This window comes from Ovis aries, chromosome 2, assembly GCF_016772045.2.
Source record: "Ovis aries strain OAR_USU_Benz2616 breed Rambouillet chromosome 2, ARS-UI_Ramb_v3.0, whole genome shotgun sequence".
NCBI classification, from domain to species: Eukaryota; Metazoa; Chordata; class Mammalia; order Artiodactyla; family Bovidae; genus Ovis; species Ovis aries.
Genome location: NC_056055.1, coordinates 221,234,871 through 221,257,005, shown reverse-complemented (window position 1 = coordinate 221,257,005; position 22,135 = coordinate 221,234,871). Strand labels below are relative to the sequence as shown.

The 22,135-nt window shown below is 53.3% G+C and overlaps 1 protein-coding gene across 3 annotated transcripts; it reads left to right on the top strand.

Annotated features, from left to right (window-relative positions):
• Positions 1 to 1,010: 1,010 nt before the first annotated feature.
• PTPRN (protein tyrosine phosphatase receptor type N) lies at positions 1,011 to 20,259 on the top strand. Of its 3 annotated transcripts, none has more exons than XM_012146631.4 (23): positions 1,011 to 1,188; positions 2,627 to 2,677; positions 2,944 to 3,057; positions 5,737 to 5,833; positions 6,818 to 7,079; positions 7,162 to 7,516; positions 7,941 to 8,072; positions 9,285 to 9,319; positions 9,996 to 10,270; positions 10,485 to 10,571; positions 10,882 to 10,961; positions 11,157 to 11,221; positions 11,872 to 12,090; positions 12,504 to 12,704; positions 12,805 to 12,952; positions 13,104 to 13,177; positions 13,386 to 13,463; positions 13,586 to 13,705; positions 14,925 to 15,091; positions 18,308 to 18,361; positions 19,039 to 19,103; positions 19,316 to 19,389; positions 19,600 to 20,259. In XM_012146631.4, exons 1-23 carry the CDS (start codon positions 1,074 to 1,076, stop codon positions 19,669 to 19,671), a joined length of 2,940 nt encoding a protein of 979 aa, XP_012002021.3. In that variant the 5' UTR covers positions 1,011 to 1,073; the 3' UTR covers positions 19,672 to 20,259. The 3 variants fall into 3 exon arrangements, with proteins under 3 accessions (XP_012002021.3, XP_027821016.2, XP_042100205.1); XM_027965215.2 differs by having other exon boundaries at positions 7,938 to 8,072; XM_042244271.1 differs by having other exon boundaries at positions 2,558 to 2,677; positions 7,938 to 8,072.
• Positions 20,260 to 22,135: the final 1,876 nt, after the last annotated feature.

Sequence of the window (22,135 nt, the reverse complement as noted above, 5' to 3'; positions counted from 1 at the left end):
TCACCAACTCCTGGAGCATACTCAAACTCATGTCCATCACATAGGTGATGCCATCCAACCATCTCATCCTCTGTCATCCCCTTCTCCTCCCACCTTCAATGTTTCCCAGCGTCAGGGTCTTTTCCAGTGAGTCAGTTCTTTGCATCAGGTGGCCAAAGTATTGGAGTTTCAGTCTCAGCATCAGTCCTTCCAATGAATATGCACAACTGACTTCCTTTAAGATTGACTGGATGGATCTCCTTGCAGTCCAAGGGACTCTCAAGAGTCTTCTCCAACACCACAGTTCAAAAGCATCAATTCTTTGGTGCTCAGTTTTATAGTCCAGCTCTCACATGCATACATGACTACTGGAAAAACCATAACTTTAACTAGATGGACCTTTGTTGATCAAGTAATGTCCCTGCCTTTTAATATGCCGTCTAGGTTGGTCATAGCTCTTCTTCCAAGGAGCAAGCGTCTTTTAATTTTCATGGCTGCAGTCACCATCTGCAGTGATTTTGGAGCCCCCAAAAACAAAGTCTCTCACTGTTTCCATTTTTTCCCCCATCTATTTGCCATGAAGTCATGGGACCGGATGCCATGATCTTAGTGACAGAGGAACCATTAATTGAGATGCAAAAGAGGACACATTCTATTCACTTTTATGCTTCACATCTTAAGGTTTATACTACCGGACTCACTTATCCTTCCTGGTCCCCACCCAACGGGAGCCCTTCCCGCCAACCCTGAGACTGGGTGATAGAGGCGGTGGCCCTTGGGGAGAAGAATATGTCAAGTTGAGGCCAAGTGAGAATTCTAAAGAGGCACCTACTGTTGGGTGTAGGAGGGCTGGGGTGAGTAGGAGCCCCACGAAGACTGCGCTTTTACGCCACGAATGACGCAAATCGACGCCAGAGCCGGGGGTGGGGATGTCGTCACCAGCCGCCTGGGGTTGGCAGAGTTGCGGAGAGAGGGGCGTGTAGACCCCGCCTCGGTGGGTGGGGAGTGGCAGGCCCCGCCTCGGCCCCGCTGGCAGGCTCTGGCCGGCGTCGCTGCGGCTCTGGCTGCCGGGCTGGAGAGCCGAGCCGGGAAGGATGCGGCTCCCGGGGCGGCCTGGTGGTCCCGGGGGATCGGGGGGTCTCCGGGTGCTACTCTGTCTGCTGTTGCTGGGCAGCCGCCCGGGAGGCTGCAACGCCATTAGTGCCCACGGTCAGGAGGAAATGGGGGGTGGGGGAGGGTGCCGAGAGCAGAACTCGGTGGGGTGTGCTGCGGGTGTGGAGGGGAGGGAATGGGAAGTATCACGAAGGTCGGAACCTCGGCTGGAAGGTGTGTGTGGAGTGGGGAGGGGGAGGCCCGGTGAGCGGAGAGAGAAGAGAGGGCGTCTGCGAGGAAAGGGGCGTAGGCCTGGAGGTGGGGCTGGGAACCCGGGGGCGGGACCTAAGAGAAGAGGGCTCAGGGCAAGTTCGGGGTTTGGGGAGAAGAAAAGGGGGTGCGTGTGGACAGAGAGACCTAGAGACGGGATACGAGAGAAGGACGTGTCCCCGAGGCGCCAGAAAGTGGCGGCGCTGAGGGGTGGAGAAGGGGAAGGAAAGAGAGAACCCTGGTTTCCAGGCAGTAGAAGTCGGGCCCACGAGCTCCGGGGTCCCAGATTTCCGTAGAGGATCAGGCCAAAGGAGGGGCCAGGGTTTCTCTCCTAGTCTGGAGAGGCCGATCGCTGTAATCTGATCTCCGATGAGAAGCAGACGGCTGGGGAAGGGGGCAAAGAGGGTGAAGAGGGAGGGGTCGTCTCCCGCCCCCTCCCCACAGCCAGACCTGGTGCTGACTCACATCTGAGCGGACGGAGACAGTCAGCGCTGACTCATGGGCAGGGGGAGGGTGGGGGCCAGGGGCGCGTGGGGGAAGGGGCGCAAGCTCGCAATCTGACGCCCTCCTCCCCCATCGGGCTTGAAGGCCAGGGCAAGGTACTTCCTGTGGCGCTGCGGGTTGGTTAGGGTGGAAGATGAAGGCTGGAATGGCGGAGAGGTCAGGTCTTTTGAAGGCTCCTCACCCGGTCGCCCTTCCCTCCCCTATAACGGCTTCCAGGCAAACCCTCAGAGGCGCCGGGCTCAGAGCTTCAGCACCGCGAACAGCGCCAACAGCTCTAGGGCCACGGACTTAGAGGGACAGTGTGGGGAGCACTGCCTTAGAGCCATCCCACCTTTCCCATGCGAAGCGGAAGTGTGCTAGGGTTCCCATCTCTTCTGAGTCCCAGGCCGTCATAAGATACTTTTGGAGATATGGGAAGGAAAGTCCCTTTTCCCTCTGAATTTGAACATAAACTACCCCGCAGTAATTCTATCAGAGTAGAAGTTTATCATTCTCCACCATCACCATCCCCATGCACCTGAAGGGCTTCTTCTCCCCATTACTTAGTTAAACAAACTGAGGCTTTTAGGGAAAGAATCAAAACTTGCAGATCTTTGAAATCCAAACCCAGATCCCCCTCTTAAGAAGAGGAGGCCTCTTCCCTCCTCTCCTCCCAGCTTAAAGCCTTCCTTAGAATGAAAGACTGGATCCCATCTGCTTCCCCCTTCCCTAGCCTCTTCATCCATCTGACCACTGTATGCCTGGGGGTATCTGAGCCTCTCTGCTCACCTGTTCTCTACAGGCTGTCTGTTTGACCGCAGACTCTGCTCTCATCTTGAAGTCTGTATTCAAGGTGAGTGAAACCAAACATAGGACTTACAAGTCTGTGGGGGTGGGCAGGGTACACAATGAGAAAGTAGTGTGTGTGGGGGTGGGGGGGGGGGGGGGTGCCTGGAAGTCAGAAGGGGAATTGCACTTGGAGAGAAAGGGGGATGACCTGGAGGAGCAAAGCCCTCTGAAGCCAAGAGAGGAGATAGAGGCAGAGCTCTCTATTTGCAGCCTGAACTTTGGAAGGCCTCTTGTCCAAGCCCCCTGCTAACACCACTTTTGTGCTCTTAGATGGCTTGTTTGGACAGTGCCAGGTGGGAGTGGGGCAAGCCCGGCCCCTTTTGCAAGTCACATCCCCAGTTCTTCAACGCTTACAAGGTGTGCTCCGGCAGCTCATGTCCCAAGGTGAGGTCTAGAGGCACTGGAGGAGAGAGGCTGTAACTTGGTTAGATGAAATGGGGAAGGGAGGGACCGTCTGACTCTAGGTTTTCTCTCATGGAACATTCCTATCACACCCACTGTGGAGCCTCAACTTCCCAGAACTTACTGGAGACAGGAGTGGGAGTAGAACCCTAGAGACATGCTGTTCACACTTAGACTCTCTGGAGGAATCCAGAGGAGACTTCTGGAAGAAGCCACTGGAAGAGGCCAGCATTCATCTCTTTGAGATCAGCCCACTGTCTGGAACTGACTGAGTATTCCAGAGCTGTGAATCCTGGGGTCCTCAGCCAGGAGAACACCCCACTCATTCAATTCATTCATTCAAACAAATTCATTCATTTATTGGGTACTTTATGCGGCAAACATAGTTTAAGGTGCTTAAGATTTATCAAGGGGTGAAATGAAGGTCTCTGCCTTCTGGGGTTTATATTCAGGAGATGAAGGGAGGTGCTACATTATATAAATTAGAAAATATTCATATGTTAGAAGGGGATAAGTGCCATGGAAAAAAAACAATTACAGCAGGATAAAGGGATCAGAAATGGTGAGGTAGGAAGCCATACGATTAAAATGAGTGGTCAAGATAGATCTTAGTGAGGCTAGGAAATTTGAATAAATACATCAAGGAGGTGGGGATATTTTCCAGAAGGTTATCTTAGGAAAGAGTATTTTGGTTGGCCAAGGATCTGGAACAAAAGCCCTAAGCATGAGTTTGAGGAGCACCATGGAAAACACCTCTACAGAAGGCTGTAGAGGAGTGATGGAGAGGCAGAGCAGAAGACGCAGTCAGGTAGGTAATGATGTTCTAAGATTTTATAGGAGAATGTGTGGACTCTGACTATACTCTGAGTAAAAGAGGAAACCATCACAAGTTTTGAGCATAGGGGTGCTTGATAGTACTTCTACTTTAAAAGGATCACTCTTGCTGCTGTGTTGAGAATAGAATGTAGGGAATCAATGGTACAAACAGAAACACTAAACATTAAAGAATTAACTATGCAGAAGTATAAACTTGGGGAAGGGGGGCTCAGTTTTGATTATACTGAGTTCAAGATGTCCACTCAATTAGAATAGAAAGTTGAGTGTATAAAATTGGGGTTTGAAAGAGAGAGAGAAGTCTGAAGTAGAGATATAAATTTGGAATTCTTTGGTGTATAGATGGTAATTAAACCCATGATATGGATGAAATAGTCAAGGGATTGAGTCAATATGAAGAAAAACCCTAAAGAATTCTATTAAGAGGACCAGGAGAAGGAGTGGAATCAACAAGGGAGGCTAAGAAGGGAGAGCTAATGGGGTAGAAGGAGAAACAGGAGTGTTTGGTATCCTAGAAGCTAAGTGAGAGTGTATCAAGCGGGAAGGAGTGATCAACAGTGTCAAATGATGGTGGTAGCTTGAGTAAGATGAGATCTGAGAACTGACCCTAGGTTTAGATATGCAGAAGCCACTGGTGATCTTGATGATAGTTTTGGTAGACTAGTTGGGGGGCGGGGAAATCCTGAATAGAGTGAGTAAGAGGGAATGGGAGGAAAGGAAGTGGATACAGCCAGCAGAGATAACACTTTCAAAGAGTCTTGCTACAAATAAGTGGGGTGACAGTTGGAGGGGAATGTGGGGTTCAAGCAGTATTTTTATTATAACATGGGAAAAATTGCATTGTGTTTGTGTGTGAATGGGAATAATTCAGTAAACAACAGGAGAAAATGATGATACAAGAAAAAGGGGAGAATTGTGGGGAAGATGTTCTTGAGTAGGTAGCAGGGGATGAAATCTAGTGCCCAAATGGAGGATTGTCCTTTTATAGAAACACAGATAGTTCATCCAGTGTTAATAGGCAAAAAAGCAGGTATAGATCCCATGATATGAGTTAAAAGCAGTATGAGTATTAATCCAGAAGCAAGCAAAAAGGAATGGGAGTAGGTGGGACTGGAGAGTGGGAGGTTATCCTTTTAGAATAGATGACTGACTTTTCCTGCAAGCAGATTTCATGGAGGGAAATGGTCAAACAGGAGATCTGCCTTCAGGATAAGATGATGTTGATGAAGGCTTAAAACAGGTATATAATGCTTTGGAGGTTTCCAAGCATTTTCAAGTCCCTGATTGCATTTAATCTTTACTACAGATCCATAAAGTATATGTTATTCCCACTTAAACCACCACCACCACCACAAATAAAGAAAACTACGGTTCAGGATCAATAAAAATAAGATGAATAATAATATTGATAATGATGATAATACTCATGATGTGTCAGGTACTATTCTAACTGTTTATATTGTGTTTTAATATCACAAAAATTTTAGGAGGTATAAACCCCTATTTTCCAGATGAGCGCACTAAGGCTCACAGAGGTTCAGCTAAGGACATACAGTTAGTAAGTGGCAGAGGATTTAAACCCAGTCTCACTGGAGGCAGTCTCACTTCCAGATTTGCACCTGGGGATGGGGTTGGGGGGCAGAAGGGACAACTCAGATCACCCGCCAGGTCTCTGGACCCCCTCCACTGCTCCTGGACTCTGCCCAGTTCAGTACACTGCAAGGTAGAGGGTACGGTTTTGATCTGCACTGGCCCCTGTTACTGAGCCCTCAGACTGTCCCAAGCCTGAGGGACAATCCCCATCTCAATCTTTTCTCTCCCTGGAAGGACTGTCCTGGCATGATGACCTCACCCAGTATGTGATCTCCCAGGAGATGGAGCGTATCCCCAGGCTTCGCCCCCCAGAGCCTCATCCAAGGGACAGGTAGAAATCATTTGTCATCAACTCTAGCATTGCAAGGCTTGTGCATCTGTGGTCCTCCTGATGGAGAGAGGAAAGTATGTACAGAGACCAGCAGACTGGGGCATGGGGAAAGAGGCTCTGGAGTGGTCATTTGATATGCCCACATGCCCAACATGAGCTGAGCTCATCCCTGGGGATCTAGCAAAACAAGAGCATTCAAAACTGGGGGATTTTTTCTTTTTTTTTTTGCCGGATAAAGTCTTTTCTTAAAATTGTTATCATAGCATAGTTGATTCACAATGTTAAAGACTGCTTTGAAACATTTGGACATTTGGTATTTTAAAAGAAGCATCAAAGCGGTCATCATGGAACAGTTTAGAATTTTGTCAGACTGAGGCTGATTAATGTTCAATTTTATTACTGCATGGTAGGAGGCACCATCTTCCTATTGTAGTTAGGGGCTCTGAAGGCATCATTCAGGCCCTGTAAAGCAAAGGAAAGTAAATGAGTGCTTGGGGCTCAGAGGATGATACCAGCTGAAGAAGGCAGAGTGGGGTATGGCGGGACACGGCATTGAATGTCTGGATGTGTACTTGGGGACATGCACACAGGGGCAACGGGGCAAGTTGCAGCCACAGTTCATCTAGAACAGTTCCCAGCTTCCTTCCCCTGCTCCCCACTCTCCCCTTTTCTGTCCTTAGCCTCATGCTTCATCAGCTCTGCTGCTGTGTTTCAGGGACCCAGGCACCCTTACCAGGGAGGTGATGACCTCTACCCAGGTGTAGACCTCTGGCCCTTCTCCATGCTACTCTCCTCTCCTGAGGCTACCTCATCTCTTGAGAGATCAGGTTTACTTTAGGCTAAGCCTGCCTGGCCCCCAGCATCTCTGCCTCATAAATTCTGTACACCGTTGCCCCATACAACCAACACATGCCCGCACACATATGTGCACACATACACACGCGCACACACACACACCCACACACACTTTGGTTTCCTCCTCAGATCTGGCTTGGTGCCCAGGAGACCTGGTCCCGCTGGGGAGCTGCTTTTACAGGGCATCCCCACTGGCTCCGCCCCAGCTCCGCAGCATCGGCTTCCTCGACCTTCAGTAGGTGGGGGAGGAGCTGGGGCGGGCTCCCCCCTGTCCCCTTTGCAGGCTGAGCTGCTGCCCCCTCTCTTGGAGCACCTGCTGCTGCCTGCACAGCCCCCGCATCCTGCCCTGAGTTATGAACCTGCCCTGCTGCAGCCCTACCTGTTCCATCAGGTGAGCTCTAGACACTGGCCCCCTCCCAGCCCCAATCCCCATGCTGACATCTGCTCTTACCCCAATCTCTGGTTTCCCACAGTTTGGCTCCCGCGATGGCTCCCGGGGCTCAGAGAGCGCCCCAGGCATGGTCAGTGTTGACCCCCTGCCCAAGGCTGAAGCCCCTGCCTTCCTCAGCCGAACTGCTTCCAAGAGCATGTTTGGGGCTCACCCTGGCCACTCCTATGGGGACCCTCCAGGGCCTCCACCTGCTCAGCTTTTCCAGGAGTCAGAGCTGTTCTACCTGGCCCAGGAGTCACAAGTGCCCAGCAGGGCCAGGGCACCAAGGCTGCCAGAGCCAGGAGGCAGCAGCCGGGCAGGGGACTCCTCAGAGGGCTATGAGGAGGAAGGACTAGAGGGTCGTGAGGAGAAGCCTCCCGCCCCAGCAGAGCAGCCAGGTAACCATGGCCTCAGCATCCACTCCACGCCTATGGGGCTGCTTTCTGGGGGGGCAGAGATGAGGGGGTCTGTCCTGACTATGCACGCACTTGTTAATTTGTCCTTAAAGTCATCTGTACACTCAACTAATGCCTACTGACTGCCTGCTCTCTGCCAGGCATAAGTAGGCACTGGGATACAGTAGTGGGTGGAGCTGACATGTCTTCTCCAGCTAGGGAATTGAGGAGTCCCTACTGGGCCTGAAGTTTGGTCTTGGCATCCGAAGGGCTTTCCCCCAAAGTGTGGACATGGACGGGAAGGGGAGGGCATCAGTGTCCTGGTGTTTGAGAAGTTCCTAAATGTGGCGGTCCCCTCTCACCTGCAAACTCATCCCGTAAGTTCATCCCTGCACTAGTCCTGAGCTCCATGTTTGGTTCCCAGCAGATGCAACTCTGCAGAGAGTGGCCGCTGTGCTGGCAGGCTATGGCGTGGAGCTGCGTCAGCTGACCCCGGAGCAGCTCTCTACCCTCTCGACCCTGCTGCAGCTGCTGCCCAAGGGTGCTGGACGAAATCTGGGTGAGTGTCAGGGCAGAGAGACTGCCAGCCCCACAGAGGCCTCTTGCCCCACTTCTCAAGGCCAAAAGAAACAGTCTAGAGGGGAAGGGCCAAGCTCAGGGGAGGGAGTTGGTTTGAGACACGGAGTCATTGACAGCCACAGTCAGGAAGCAAGGGGTGAGGTGGTGAGCTGAAGAGTTAGAGCAGGAAAGGACTGGGAGATGGAAGTAATGGGAAAAGAAGCCAATGAAGGTGTGAGCTGGGGATCTGGAGGCACTGGAAAGGCTAGGCAGAAGATGCTGAAGACCTAAGGTCATTGCCAAGAAGCCACTAATTGACAGGTAAGAGGACTGCGCAAAGAATAGCTTTGAGGGATGTGGCCAAAAATAGGGAGGAGTTGATCAAACAATGGTTGCTCAGAAGGTAAAGAGTCTGCCTGCAATGTGGGAGACCCGGGTTCCATCCCTGGGTCGGGAAGATCCCCTGGAGAAGGAGATGGCAATCCCACTCCAGTATTCTTGCCTGGAAAATCCCACGGGTGGAGGAGCCTGGTGGGCTACTGTCCGTGGGGTCGTAAAGAATCAGATACGACTGAAGTGACTGAGCATGCATGCATGAAGCAGAAGGGACTTCCCAGGTGGCGCTAGTGGTAAAGAACCTGCTACCAATGCAGGAGACATAAGAGACATGGGTTTGATCTCTGGTTGGGAAGATCTCTTAGAGGAGGGCATGGCATCCTGCTCCAGAATCCCGTGGATAGAGGAGCCTGGCGGGATACAGTTCATGGGGTCACAAAGAGGCGAATACCACTGAAGTAACTGAGCCCATGGTGCAGAAGCCCAGAAGCAAGGGGCTTCCCAGGTGGTACAGTGGTAAAGAATCCACCTGCCAATGGGGGAGAAACAAAAGAAGTAGGTTCATCCCTGGGTCAGGAAGATATCCTGGAGAAGGGCATGGAAATCCAGTCCAGTATTCTTGCTTGGAGAATCCCCATGGACAGAGGAGCCTGGTAGGCTACAGTCCCTGCAGTCACAAAGAGTCAGACACGACTGAGGGATTAACACACACAGAGGCATGTTAGGATGAGCTCAACAACAGCCTTGGTTACTGACTGCGGGGAGAACCCATAGCAGATGTCTCAGACTCAGAGCTACCAGCCCTTTCTCCTGCCTGCGTTGTGTGGACCTTGGCCTTGGCCCTTTGCCCAGAGTCTTGTTTTTCCTGTCCCTACAGGAGGGGTTGTAAACGTTGGAGCTGACATCAAGAAAGTGAGTTTGCAACACCTCCCAGACCCCTAAGGCAGCAAAAACCCTTAGCTGAAATCTAAATCTCAGGCTCAGGATGCAGAATCTGTATTCTCTGACCCTTCAACAGAGGTCCAGAGGCTGCAAGTCATTGTTTAAAGTCTCACCTCAGGCTGAAGGCAGAGCTGGGACCAGAAGTGAGAATTCTTGATTCAGTGCTTTTTTTTCACTACAGTCGTGTCAGACCACGGTTTTGAAATGAGATCCTTAGGCGAAGGGAGGGAAGGGAGTAGGCAGACTCCTGATTGCCCTACGGCTTGAGGCGCTCTGTCTGTTTCACACGTTGGATTTCTAAGATTCTGTGGCTAAACAAAAGTCAAAAAAGCACTGCCTGTCTGTTCATCATCTCCCCTAACGCCAGCTTTCCTCACTCTGGAGTTTCTCCCCACTCCAGCCCCATCCTGTCGATTATTACTCATCATGAATAGTCACTCATTCAGCGCTTTATTCATTCATTCATTCATCCACTTGGCTCACTTTCCTGGATGCCCTCTCGGTACCCAGTGCTGACCTGGGTCTGGGGATAGAAAGAGAATCAAGTCATAAGCACCCCTATGGGAGCTCAGGGTCCAGATTGTAGACCCCCTTTCCTAACCCCTTCACTGTTAGAGACCTTACCTCTAGCCTCTATTCTAAACAGACAATGGAGGAGCAGGTTCAGGGCGTAGACCCAGCAGAGCCTCCGCCCCCGATGCCCTCCCTGCCTGGATCCCCCACGGGCGGTTCCACCTCCACTAGAGCCCAGAAGGAGCTGAGCGCCAGATCCTCTGAGTCCCCCAAAGCTGCCAGTGCCCCCGCCACACCAGTCCTGGTAGAGAAGAAAAGCCCGCTGGGCCAGAGCCAGCCCACTGTGACGGGGCAGCCCTCTGCTCGACCATCAGCAGAGGAATACGGCTACATTGTCACCGACCAGAAGTAAGGGCTCCAGCGTGGGGCAGCCTCTTGGTCCCTTGGGGGTTGGGCTGGCCTGCCTTGGGAGGCAGAGAACAGAATTGCAGATGTGAAGTAGATAGGGGTGGAGGGGGGACTGCTCTGCACCCCTGGATGTCTTGGCACCTTTGGAGGGTGTTTCAAGAAAGTGGCCAAGAGGGTCCCCACTTTCCTTCCTCTACCGGCTCTGCAACTCCAGGCCCCTGAGTCTGGCTGCAGGAGTAAGGCTGCTGGAGATCCTGGCTGAGCACGTGCACATGTCCTCGGGCAGCTTCATCAACATCAGGTGGGGCTCTATCTGGCTGGGGTGGCAGGTAGCTTGAAGGGAGTGGGGCCTGAGGGGCTCGGGGAAGGAGGGGAAGACATACTCCAGGTTAAGGGGCCGAGGTCAGGTCACAGATGTTTCCAGCTGCATTGAAGTTACAGCCACACTTCTCCCTGTTGCTGGCTTGTCCAATATCTTCCCTCCTGAAATACCCACTATGGCATGGGTTTCAGCCCCATCCTCTAATAGGGAGAGAGGACCAGAGCGGATCTCTCATTTTGAATCTGGGATCTGTGATGGGTGAGGCAGTAATATACCTCCTATTCGGCAGTGTCGTGGGACCAGCCCTTACCTTCCGCATCCGGCACAATGAACAGAACCTGTCTTTGGCTGATGTGACCCAGCAAGCCGGTAAATACTTCTTGGCTCCAGCCCTAGTTGTATATATCCAGACCGGTGGCTGATGCTCTCCTTGAAATATTCCCAGACCCAGGAATATTCCCAGACCCAGGCCATGTGGGCCCGGCCTGCCACGGGGCATTGCATGGCATGGGGTGGAGACCATCTGGGGGGCTGGAGAGGGTCTGACCTCTGTCCTCCCTGCAGGGTTGGTGAAGTCTGAACTGGAAGCACAGACAGGGCTCCAGATCTTGCAGACAGGAGTGGGACAGGTATGAGATAACAGAAGAATCAGTCAAAGTCCCCGCTGGCTGATGCTGCCCACCAGAAATGAAGGCAGTCTTGGCAGAACAGGAGCTGAAATACACCACCTTTGCTGAAGCAGCCCTCCTCCATGCAGTTTTCTTTCCGACCAGCAGATGGCCCCAGTGGCTCCAGCTCCCTGCAGGATCAGCCTTCTCTAGGCAGCCAGCTCACCTGGAAGAACTACCTGAGATGGCCCAGCCGTCCATAGATATGCTAGAGCAAAGTCTCAAATTCCAGGGGAAAACATTACACAGAAAGGACTTTGAACTCAAAATATGCTTCTATTATGCATCCAACACTGATGCCTCATGTTCTACTGTTTGAATTCCTGGGTCTCTATACTTCTCTACATCCATTTTTTAATGTAAAAACTCCTAGGGAGAGTCACCCACTAAGTCTCTGGCAGTACAGTGTGGTTGAGTTGGTCCCATGGGGATTGAGAAAGAAGGATCTTGAGTCTGTGAGTGCCTCTGCCTGTACCACCATGTCCCTGCCTCTCAGCTTTTCCCCAGGAGATATACTAGCAGGGAGTGGGGTGTGGGACAAGGGTGAGGAGCAGCTCCTAAGTCTCCCCCCACCACCACTGCCCACCTTGATTCTAACCTTGTTCCCACAGAGGGAGGAGGCAGCCGCCATCCTGCCCCGACCGGCCCACAGCACTTCTCCCGTGCGGTCCGTGCTCCTTACTCTGGTGGCCCTGGCAGGTGTGGCTGGGCTGCTTGTGGCCCTGGCAGTGGCTCTGTGTGTGCGGCAGCATGCACGACAGCGGGACAAGGAGCGCCTGGCTGCCCTGGGACCCGAGGGGGCCCATGGTGACACTACCTTTGAGTACCAGGTGTGCAGCCCCAGAAGCTTGTTGATGAAAGGGAATGGAAGGGGCTCAGGAGTCTGGGTCTCATGTAAGATGAGGGCAGGGAGTTGGGTATCCAGGCACGGGCTGGAGAAGCCCCAGAAGGGGTGTCGTGGAGGCATTTTGAATGGATGGGAATTGAGGACAGGTGGTTCCTGTTCCCCAATGGTTCCCCAGTACCACCATTTAGGGGGTTCTGGATTCTGCTCTGTACTATCTGAGGTTGTCATGGGCCACACCCAAGCAGAACAGCCCTGGAAGGGATGAGACCCAGGGCAGAAGACCCCACCCCAGAGGAGCAATCCAGGACCATCCTAAGGACTCTGTTGAATTGAGTCCAGAACTCTGTTGAAAAGGCTTCAGGAGAACATGGATCCTGCCCTGTCTTTCTTCTGCAGGATCTATGCCGCCAGCATATGGCTACAAAGTCCCTGTTCAACCGGGCGGAGGGTCCACCTGAGCCTTCTCGGGTGAGCAGCGTGTCCTCACAGTTCAGCGATGCCGCCCAGGCCAGCCCCAGCTCCCACAGCAGCACCCCGTCCTGGTGTGAGGAGCCCGCCCAAGCCAACATGGACATCTCCACAGGACACATGATTCTGGTCAGGATGGGGCATGGGCCCAGATGCGGGGAGGGGTCCAAGTGGTGGGAGGGGCAAGGCTGGCAGTGGGGGCCGGCGCCAGGCTGTGGTGTCCCTGCAGGCCTACATGGAGGACCACCTTCGGAACAGGGACCGCCTGGCCAAGGAGTGGCAGGCCCTGTGTGCCTACCAAGCGGAGCCCAACACCTGTGCCACCGCCCAGGGCGAGGGCAACATCAAAAAGAACCGCCACCCTGACTTCCTTCCCTGTGAGTTAGTCTTGCTGGCCCAGCCTTCTGTCTGCTGGGAGTCCGGAGGGCTTGGGGTAGGGGCTGGGCTCCTGGCTCAGGCTGAGTGGCAGAAGTGCCAGGACCCCAGTGACTGGAGGGGTTTCTGGGGTGGGGTGTGGGGTCTGTGCAGATGACCATGCTCGCATCAAGCTGAAGGTGGAGAGCAGCCCTTCTCGGAGCGATTACATCAATGCCAGCCCCATTGTGAGTGGCTCCTATCTCCTCCCCATTTTCATCCTGCCCCCATAGACTCCATTTCCTCCTCCACAAGGCCCTGGAATTGTGGGCCTGATATCCGGCATGGAAATGGGAATTCTGAGGGTCCCCCAGACCCTGGCCTGCTCCCTTTGACCAGACCTCTCCATAATGGCATTTCCTATTCTGGTTCATGATGTATTTTCCCTGCCCACAGATTGAGCACGACCCTCGGATGCCAGCCTACATAGCCACACAGGGCCCGCTGTCGCATACCATTGCAGACTTCTGGCAGGTGGGCTTTTGGAGGGAGGGTGTCTCCAGGGACTGGGGTCCCTTGTGGGCAGCCAGGGCCAACCAGGTCCCAGGGAGGTTAGAGTGGAGCTTACCTGGGTGCTAGACATCATCTGTCCCTAGATGGTGTGGGAGAGTGGCTGCACTGTCATCGTCATGCTGACCCCGCTGGTGGAGGATGGTGTCAAGCAGTGTGATCGCTACTGGCCGGACGAGGGCTCCTCCCTCTACCACGTATATGAGGTCAGCAAACCCCATGGCCAGGAGACACTGGGGGTGGGGACAGTGGGCGGTGCACAGTTCATGCATGTGCAACTGTGTGTGTATATAAGCATCCATGTGTCATACATATTCACACATGCTGTGCCGTGGTGTTCTTACTCACTCAGTCATGTCCAACTCTTTGAGACCCCATGGACTGTAGCCTGCCAGGCTCCTCTGTCCTGGGGATTCTCCAGGCAAGAATAGTGGAGTGGGTTGCCATGCGCTTCTCCAGGGAAATCTTCCTAACCCAAGAATTGAATCCAGGTCTCCTGAGTTGCAGGTGGATTCTTTATTGTCTGAGCCACCAGGAAAGCATTCGCATACATACATATATGCATATACATGTGTGTATGTGTGTGTCCAGTCTAGGGCTGAAAAGCACTTGTAGGGACCTGTGATGAAAGGTACAGATATAAAACTATAAAGCCACTGAAACTAAGGTAAGAAGCTAAGAGCCAGGAGTACAGTTTTGAGACAGGGAAGATAAGTATACTCGAAGACCAAGACTTAATCCTACTTTTATTGAGTCTAGTTTAGATCTGAGTTTCCTGGAGGCCAAAGCAAAGAAAAAAATGCTGCCAATCACACATGTTGCTTATGAAAAAATAGAAAAACACTGGGGGGTCTGGGCAGAGACAAAGTAGAGGAAGGAGAAACATTCCTGACCAATGGGAAGTGACCCCCTCTCCCCCTTAAAACAGATGTTATTTGCACAATAGAAGCTTCTTATCTCTAAATGAGCTCTGGATAACAAATTTTCAGCATTAGATGAGCATACAATACTTTTTCTTTTTAAGCTTTAAAAATTGGTCCCGCTTGGGGTTAAAGAAAAAATCAAATGAAAATACAAAATTTTATCAAAGTTTATGGTGTGTGTGTAGCACAGACACTGTGCTAGTCTTTGCGCAAAAAGAGGAAGGAGAAACTGATTCCAGGAAACACACAGGACTTCCCGGAGGGCCCAATGGTTAAGAATCCGAGCTGCCACTGCAGGGGGCACGGGTTCGATCCCTAGTCGGGGAGCTAGGCTCCCGCTGTGTCTAGATGGAGAAGCCGCCAGTTGTCCTGAGCAATCCATAAGTGACACAGATGGCTAGGGTTCCTGGGGACAGTTGAGTGAGCTTCTTGACTGTCCTGGGAGGCCGGGAGGATTTGGAGAGGCCCTGCCGCGCTCAGGCCTGCGCCCCCACTCTCGCAGGTGAACCTGGTGTCGGAGCACATCTGGTGCGAGGATTTCCTAGTGCGGAGCTTCTACCTGAAGAACGTGCAGACCCAGGAGACGCGCACGCTCACGCAGTTCCACTTCCTCAGCTGGCCGGCAGAGGGCACCCCGGCCTCCACCCGGCCCCTCCTGGACTTCCGCAGGTAAGCGGGCACCCCTGGGCGGTGGGGCGGCCCGAAGAAGGCTCCCAGAAGCCCGGGAGAGAGCAGCCCAGGAGCAAGGGGGCCGGGAGCCGGGCTCTGGAGCCTCCCCGCAGCCCATCAGCTCCTCCTGGGGCCCCTGGTCAGGAGAGGCAGGCCCTCTCGCCCGACCTGGAGCCTCAGCTTCTGGTCCGCTGGTGCCCCCTTCTAGACACCCCCAAACCAGGACTGACTCTGACCTCCCGGCATCCCCTTCTGGACACCACCCCCCAAACCAGGACTGACGCCCTGTCTCGCTGTGCCCATCCGTCCACTGCTGTGGTCCAGCTCCTGACTGCTTGCTCTCTCTGCTGTCTGGCTGCCTCTTCCCTCTCTCTTGGCCTCTTTTTCTATCTCCCACTCTTCCTCCATAACCTTCTTCTCCCTCCGCCCCCCTATACCCTGAAAGGCTCATCTTGTTTGTAGCCGCCTCCCTCTCTCCTCTCTTCCTCCTTGGTCCTTGCTGTCTATTTCCTCCTGTCCTGTTTCCTGGTGCCCAGTCTCTATGTCTGCTGTCCCCTTGCTTTCTCTCACTAACCCTTGCCTTCCCTCTTCTTTACCCTCTGTGTCTCTTTGCCTCTATTTTTATTTCTTTCCCTCTTTCCCTCCCTTCCTTCCCACTTTTCTCGCCTCCACCCTCCCTCTCCCCCTCAGCTCTCTCCCATGGTTCTCACTCCCCCACTCCATCGACAGTTCCCCCCTCTGCACCCCTCCCTGTTCGGTCTCTCAGCTGTTTCCTCCACCTCCCTCCCATCTCTGCCTATTTACTCTGCCTCTCTTTGTCTCTCTCCCCGCTCCTCTCTCTCTTTCTCTACATGTCTCTGTCTCTCCGTTGCTGTCTGTCTCCCCTCTCTGTCTCCTCCCTCTTCTCTCTCTCTCACGGCTGCCAGCGTCATTTTTGTGATCTGCAGCTAGTATTCTCACTCCAGTTGCATAGTCACAAAAGTGATCACTGGCAGGTGTGGCCGCTGCATGGATGGGACATGAGGACGTGTGGCCCAGGGACCACCCTGAAGGGCGCTGGGAGAGCTGGGGCTGGGGAGATTCAGGGAAGGGACAAATGCTATCAAAGGGAGTGGGGGGGATCTCTGGACTCTTGGGGACTCATGGAACCAGGTGGGGGCTGGGACAGGAAACCAACAGGGGGACTTGCCCTCTTCAGATGCTAAAACCATGTCCAGGCCTCCAGAGTCCCCTGCCTTCCCTCCACAGATTGGTGGCTGAGAAGTCTGCTGCCATGGCAGGGACCTCACCCACACTGCAGCTTCCTTCTGCTTCTCTGCCCCTTGCCAGGCCAGTCTGAGGTCTCTAGGTGCTGGGCAGAAAGCAGAGGAACAGAACTGGGGTGGGAACCTGGGGGTAGTTTCTGACCCTCAGGACAATGGTTTCTAACTGGGGTCCATGCAACCTGAGGTACCGGCTTCTTGAAGGTGCCATCAGGGGTATCAGGGGTATTTTTTGTTTTCCATATTTAAAAATCTTTATAAAATGAGTGCATGGACCTATTTTAAGACTGCACAGGTAAGCGAAAAGGTTATGTTTCTTTGCTTCAGGCTGGAATTATGTAAACTCAATTGGCTTAGACACCCAGAACAAATTAGTTGCTGCTTAATAAATACTGTTTTGGTGAAGGTCCATCAGAGGGAAGGCAAAATAAATTTTGAAGTCTTAGAAAATAACTCTGATCAAGTTCCTTGACCTCCATCTGTTTTCTTACCTGTGAAATGAGATTGATGACCCATACCTTAAGGGATTGTTACAAAAGTCAATAGCATGAAATCTATAAAATCTACTTTAAGTGCCAGGTACATAGCAAAAGTAAAAGTGAAAGTCGCTCAGTCATATCCGACTCTTTGTGACCCCCTGGACTATACAGTCCATGGGATTCTCCAGGCCAGAATACTGGAATGGGTAGCCTTTCCCTTCTACAAGGAATCTTCCCAACTCAGGGATAGACTCCAGGTCTCCTGCATTGCAGGTGGATTCTTTACCAGCTGAGCTACCAAGGAAGCCCCAGCACATAGCAAAGGCTCTGTTAATTCTAAGTACTATTTGTTGTCATTATTATTAACTGATTGGGAGCCACCGTGACAACTTCTGTTCAACCCCAGCCCTGATCTACCAGCCGATACGCTAAGGGATCATGTGGACTTCTAGAAAACCATTCAAAGTCTCCTGGCCCCAGTAAGTCTGGGGGTACCAGACTGGGGAACCACTAAGTTCTAAGCTCCTCTGAAATGCTCTAATAACCCTTCAAAAGGTTCTCCCTCGCCCTTGTCCTTTGGGAGTATCAGGAGTCTGCAAGTGACTCTCAAATCAGGAATGTGATAAGGGACAAGGGCAGGTTAGACTGGGCCACGAGACAGGGAGAACCCACCCGCTCCTTGCTGAGCTGTGGTCCAAGAAGCAGAGTCTGAGGTCCAGGTGGACCCACAGTCTGACTATGACCCAATCACAGAGCACCTGTGCTTACCTGCTGGGGTAAGACTTACCCAGGGAGACAGTGGACGGCAGCATATTCAGAGCTGAGGGGTTGTCATCCCCTCGCCAGAGGAACTCTACGCCCAGGGCTGCAACCAGACCTTACTGCTGGTGAGGACCACAGGAGCCCGGGTGGGGAGGGGAACACCCGGGGCAGAGCAATAGTGTGCTCTGACAGCCTTGAATTCACCAGAACACCTATCCTCCCTGAACTTCAGGCGGGGGAGACTGTTAATATTATGACATATTATCTTTAATAGTGCCATCATTTAATGAGCACCTGCTGTGTGCCAGATTTATCACTTAGTCCTTTATATGGATTATCTCATAATCCATGTAATAAGAACGCTAAGAAGGAGGTTACTATTACTATCATCCCCGTTTTACAGGTAAGAAAACTGAGGCTTGAAAGGTTTTTATTAGTTGATCTGATTTATCAGGTTTTATCTGATAAATCAGACCAACTGATTTATCAGTTGTTCCAGGTGCATAGCCTAGGCCCATAGTGACAAGGCAAGCCCAGTGCCCCCCACACCATCTCTGGTTCTTGGCCTCCAGCCACGACTCCTCTGTCCAGCCCTCTTCCCTCCTCGGCCCTGGGCAGGTGGAGAGAAAAGGAAGACAGGCCCACAGGTGTGTGTCTCAGCTCCCCTTCCCCTCTGCTGGTGCCCCTGGCCTCATGCCCATTTCTTGTTGCAGGAAGGTGAACAAGTGCTACCGGGGCCGCTCCTGCCCCATCATTGTGCACTGCAGGTGCGTACGGGATTGGAGGGGGGTGGGGGCGGGCCAGGCCCAAGCCAGAGGGCCCTGAAGGGGGCAGCTTCGCGGTTCCCACCCCTTCTCTGGCCTGCCCTCCATGTGCATCTCCCGAGCACGCTGTTTGCCTGTCCCCTTGATACCAGCAAACAACAGCCCATGGGCCAAATTCAGCATACCATCTATTTTCTTAATGGCCCATGAGCTAAGAATAATGTTCCCATCTCTAAATAGTTGAAGGAAAAAAAAGAACACACGACAGAGGCTATATGTGGCCCACAAAGTTGAAAATATTTACCATCTTGCCATTTACATAAGACGTTGGCTGAAGGAAAGCCTGGCCAGTGGCTGGAAATGGCTATTCCCATTCCTTCTCACTGCCTCCACCTCAGGGTGGAGCCAGGGCTCTCCTTTTCAGTTGGCTCTCTGCCCAAGAGACACCCCATGAGTCCCAGGCTCCCCACTCAAGGCCCAGTTCCCAGGACCCAGGAGCCATGACCCCATCCCTCATCCTCGGCTCACTCATGCCCTCCAACCCCGCAGCTAACCCTAACTCCACCAGCTAACCTAACTCCGCTGGCTCCACCAGCGTCTCCACCCCAAGCCTCCATGTCCCCTCCCCTCCCCGTTCTTGCTGGGTCCCCAGCTCAGCCTGTCACCCTCTCCTCCTGCAGTGACGGTGCAGGCAGGACAGGGACTTACATCCTCATCGACATGGTACTGAACCGCATGGCGAAAGGTGAGGCCCCTCCCCAACGTCCCCAGCCCAGCCCCAGATTAGAGTCTCCCCAGCCCCTGGGGTCACAGGAGTTTGTGGAGGGCAGGTCACCACACCCCCAGGCTTTATCCAGTCCTCTGAGCCTCCCATCCCAAGATGCCCTAGCCTTTCTGGGTCCTACCCTCCTCTGGACACCCTCTGAGCATCTCTGTCCCCACACCCCTCCCCACCAGGAGTGAAGGAGATTGACATCGCTGCCACCCTGGAGCATGTCCGTGACCAGCGGCCTGGCCTTGTTCGCTCTAAGGTGACTGTTTCTCTCTATACCCACCCTAGCCATGACCTTTCCCCAGGGAAAGTGGCAGGGGCCTGCCTCTCCTGCCTGCCTGCCTCCAAATCTCCCCCAGAAGGGCTCCCTCCTCCCCCAAGTGACCACCCTAAAGCCCCCCCAACCCATCCCAGGGCAGGAGCAGAGGCCAGGCCTCCCCATGACCTTTCTCCCTCTACCCTGCCCCAGGACCAGTTTGAGTTTGCCCTGACAGCTGTGGCGGAGGAGGTAAATGCCATCCTCAAGGCCTTGCCCCAGTGAGACCCCTGGGGCCCCTCGATGGGCAGCCCAGCCTCCACCCCCTCCTTGCCTGCGTGAGCATCTATCTGTGCACTCGCTCTCACTGCCACACCCGCCAACTCAGCCCCTCCTGGGCATGTCCAGCCCTTCCAAGAGGAGCGTGTAAGGAAGGGGAAGCAAGATGGGGCATACAGGAACCCCTGGTGTCCCCTGGGGGAGCTGGCAGCCGATCAGAAGGAGAGGAAAGTCATGGGCACCAAATTCTACCCACAATCTCCTCCTGTCCAAGTTCCCTGACCCCCATTTCCCGCCACTCTAGATGCTCCCAATATATCCGTGTGGACGCCCTCTGCCCTCCAGTGTGGCTAGAATGGGGCAGAGGGGCCACCATGCCCAGATCGTCCTGCTCCCCTAGCCCCTGCTGCTCGCTGTCCTGCCTCCACGACCCACACTGTGGCCCTTGCCCCTCCTGCCCCCTCCCGCCCCCTCCCCTCACCCTTCTGCCACGTGCCACTCAACTTGCTCCCCCTGGCACAAGAGAACATTTCTGGAAAAATCTACTTTTGTATCAATGTGAATAAAGTTAGTGTGTCGTGTGTGCAGCTGCAACCCAGACCTCCTATGCGTTTCTCTGCTCTGCTTCCAAGCTTCAGCCCCAGTCTCAGCCTGGAGCAGGCCCTGCTGCGTTTCAGGAGATGCAGACAATTATAGGAGAGCTGGGCGGTGAAGTCAGGCTCTCCAAGGCTTGCATGGAAGCAAATGACAATCAGGCAGTAGTTTTTTATGCTGTACTTCCTACATGTCTGATAGCCTCCAAGGTGCTTGACAACCATTAACTGGTTTAATCTTCAGGACATGCTACCAATTATTAGCCCCATTTTACAGACAGAGAGACTGCACAGAACTTGCCTGAGGTACCACGACTAGTTAAGTGGTGGAATTGGGATTCCAACACAGGCACGCTTGGCCTCTTTGCTGCATCCCCGCTTAGTTCTAGGGCAGCAGCTTCGCACCGTTTGGCCTCAGGAATAATATACATCACGCAGGACGGAGGTTAGGACTAAATGAGGTGATACAGGCCAAGTGCTCACCACAGCTTAAGCAGAATTAGCTAAACTTTGGTAAAGACTCACAGATAGGCCTGTGAGATGTCACAACATTCATTCACCTGGGGGCAAAGGGCACTTTCTCCCCATTCCCCCAGAATGCCCCCACTCTGTATGGCCTGAGGAGACTCCATCCGCGTGTTCCTTGGACAACAGTGGTATACATAGAAATGAGGCAAGAAGAGCCTTGAGCCTGGAGCTACCCAGGAATTAATTAGGGCCGCCTCACCTTGCCAAGGCTCAGAAAGTGAAAGTGTTGGTCACTCAGTCCTTTCCAGCTCTTTGCGCCCCCATGGACTGTAGCCCACCACGCTCCTCTGTCCATGGGATTTTCCAGGCAAGAATACTGGAGTGGGTCGCCATTTCCTTCTCCAGGGGAGCTTCCTGACCCAGGGATCAAACCCGTGTCTCCTGCATTGCAGGCAAGATTCTTTACCATCTGAGCCTCCAGGGAAGTCCAAGGCTCAGGTCCCCACATCAAAGATGGGCAAGTACCACCTGTCTTGCTCAGAGAATGAAGGGACAGTGTGTGGACCTCTGGCCCCCCACCCCTCATCTGTGCTCTGCTGCAGCTCAACACCACTGTTGGTCATCGTAAAGGCTGGAAGTGGGCAGAAACTTCCAACAGATTCTCTCTCTCTCTCAAGACAGAGGCTTGAAATTCCTTTCAGGGCATGCTGCTTCCTTGTTTTGAGGAAAATACAATATAGGTCCTTTGGCTATTGAGGATGAAGCCCAGTGCTTACCCCCGAATGGAAGAGAGAGTTGGAGGCGAACCACACTGCCCTGCAAGATGATGGAAAAGTGCTTGTCCCGTGGCTGGGAGGGCCTCTCTGCAGGTGTCTGAAGAGACAGGATGGGGGAGGTACCTAGTTTTCACCTCCCTTGTCCCTGGACCCTGCTTGGGGCAGACTTATGCTACTCCATGTGAGAGAGGCAGGCTTCTGACCCTGGGTGCTAGCCTTAAGCTAAGAGGACCTGTGGAGGTGATGCTCAGTCTCTGGGCCTCAGGAGGAGGTTTTTAGAGGTGTTTCACCAAGTTTCTGGCTTTCTGTTGGCCTCAGGTTTCAGTCCAGTCAGATCTGGTCCTAGCTGCGCTTGCAGACCCTGCAGTAGTTGGGTGGTGGGGTCCTGCATTTGGAGAACAATAGCTGCCTGTGAAAGCCCAGTTCGGGGGCCCCCAGAGGTGAGGCATGTGAGCACAGCCTGGGATTCCACACCATATTAGGGGAGGGCCGCCTGGTCAAAGAGGGGACTTCTGCTGTCAGCTGGGAAGGCTTGCGACCTCTGGATGCCTGAGAAATAAAGGGAGGTGTGTCACCCGCTGGCCCCATAGGGTTGGCTGGCGGGAAGGAAGCACACAGGACACAGCACACCAC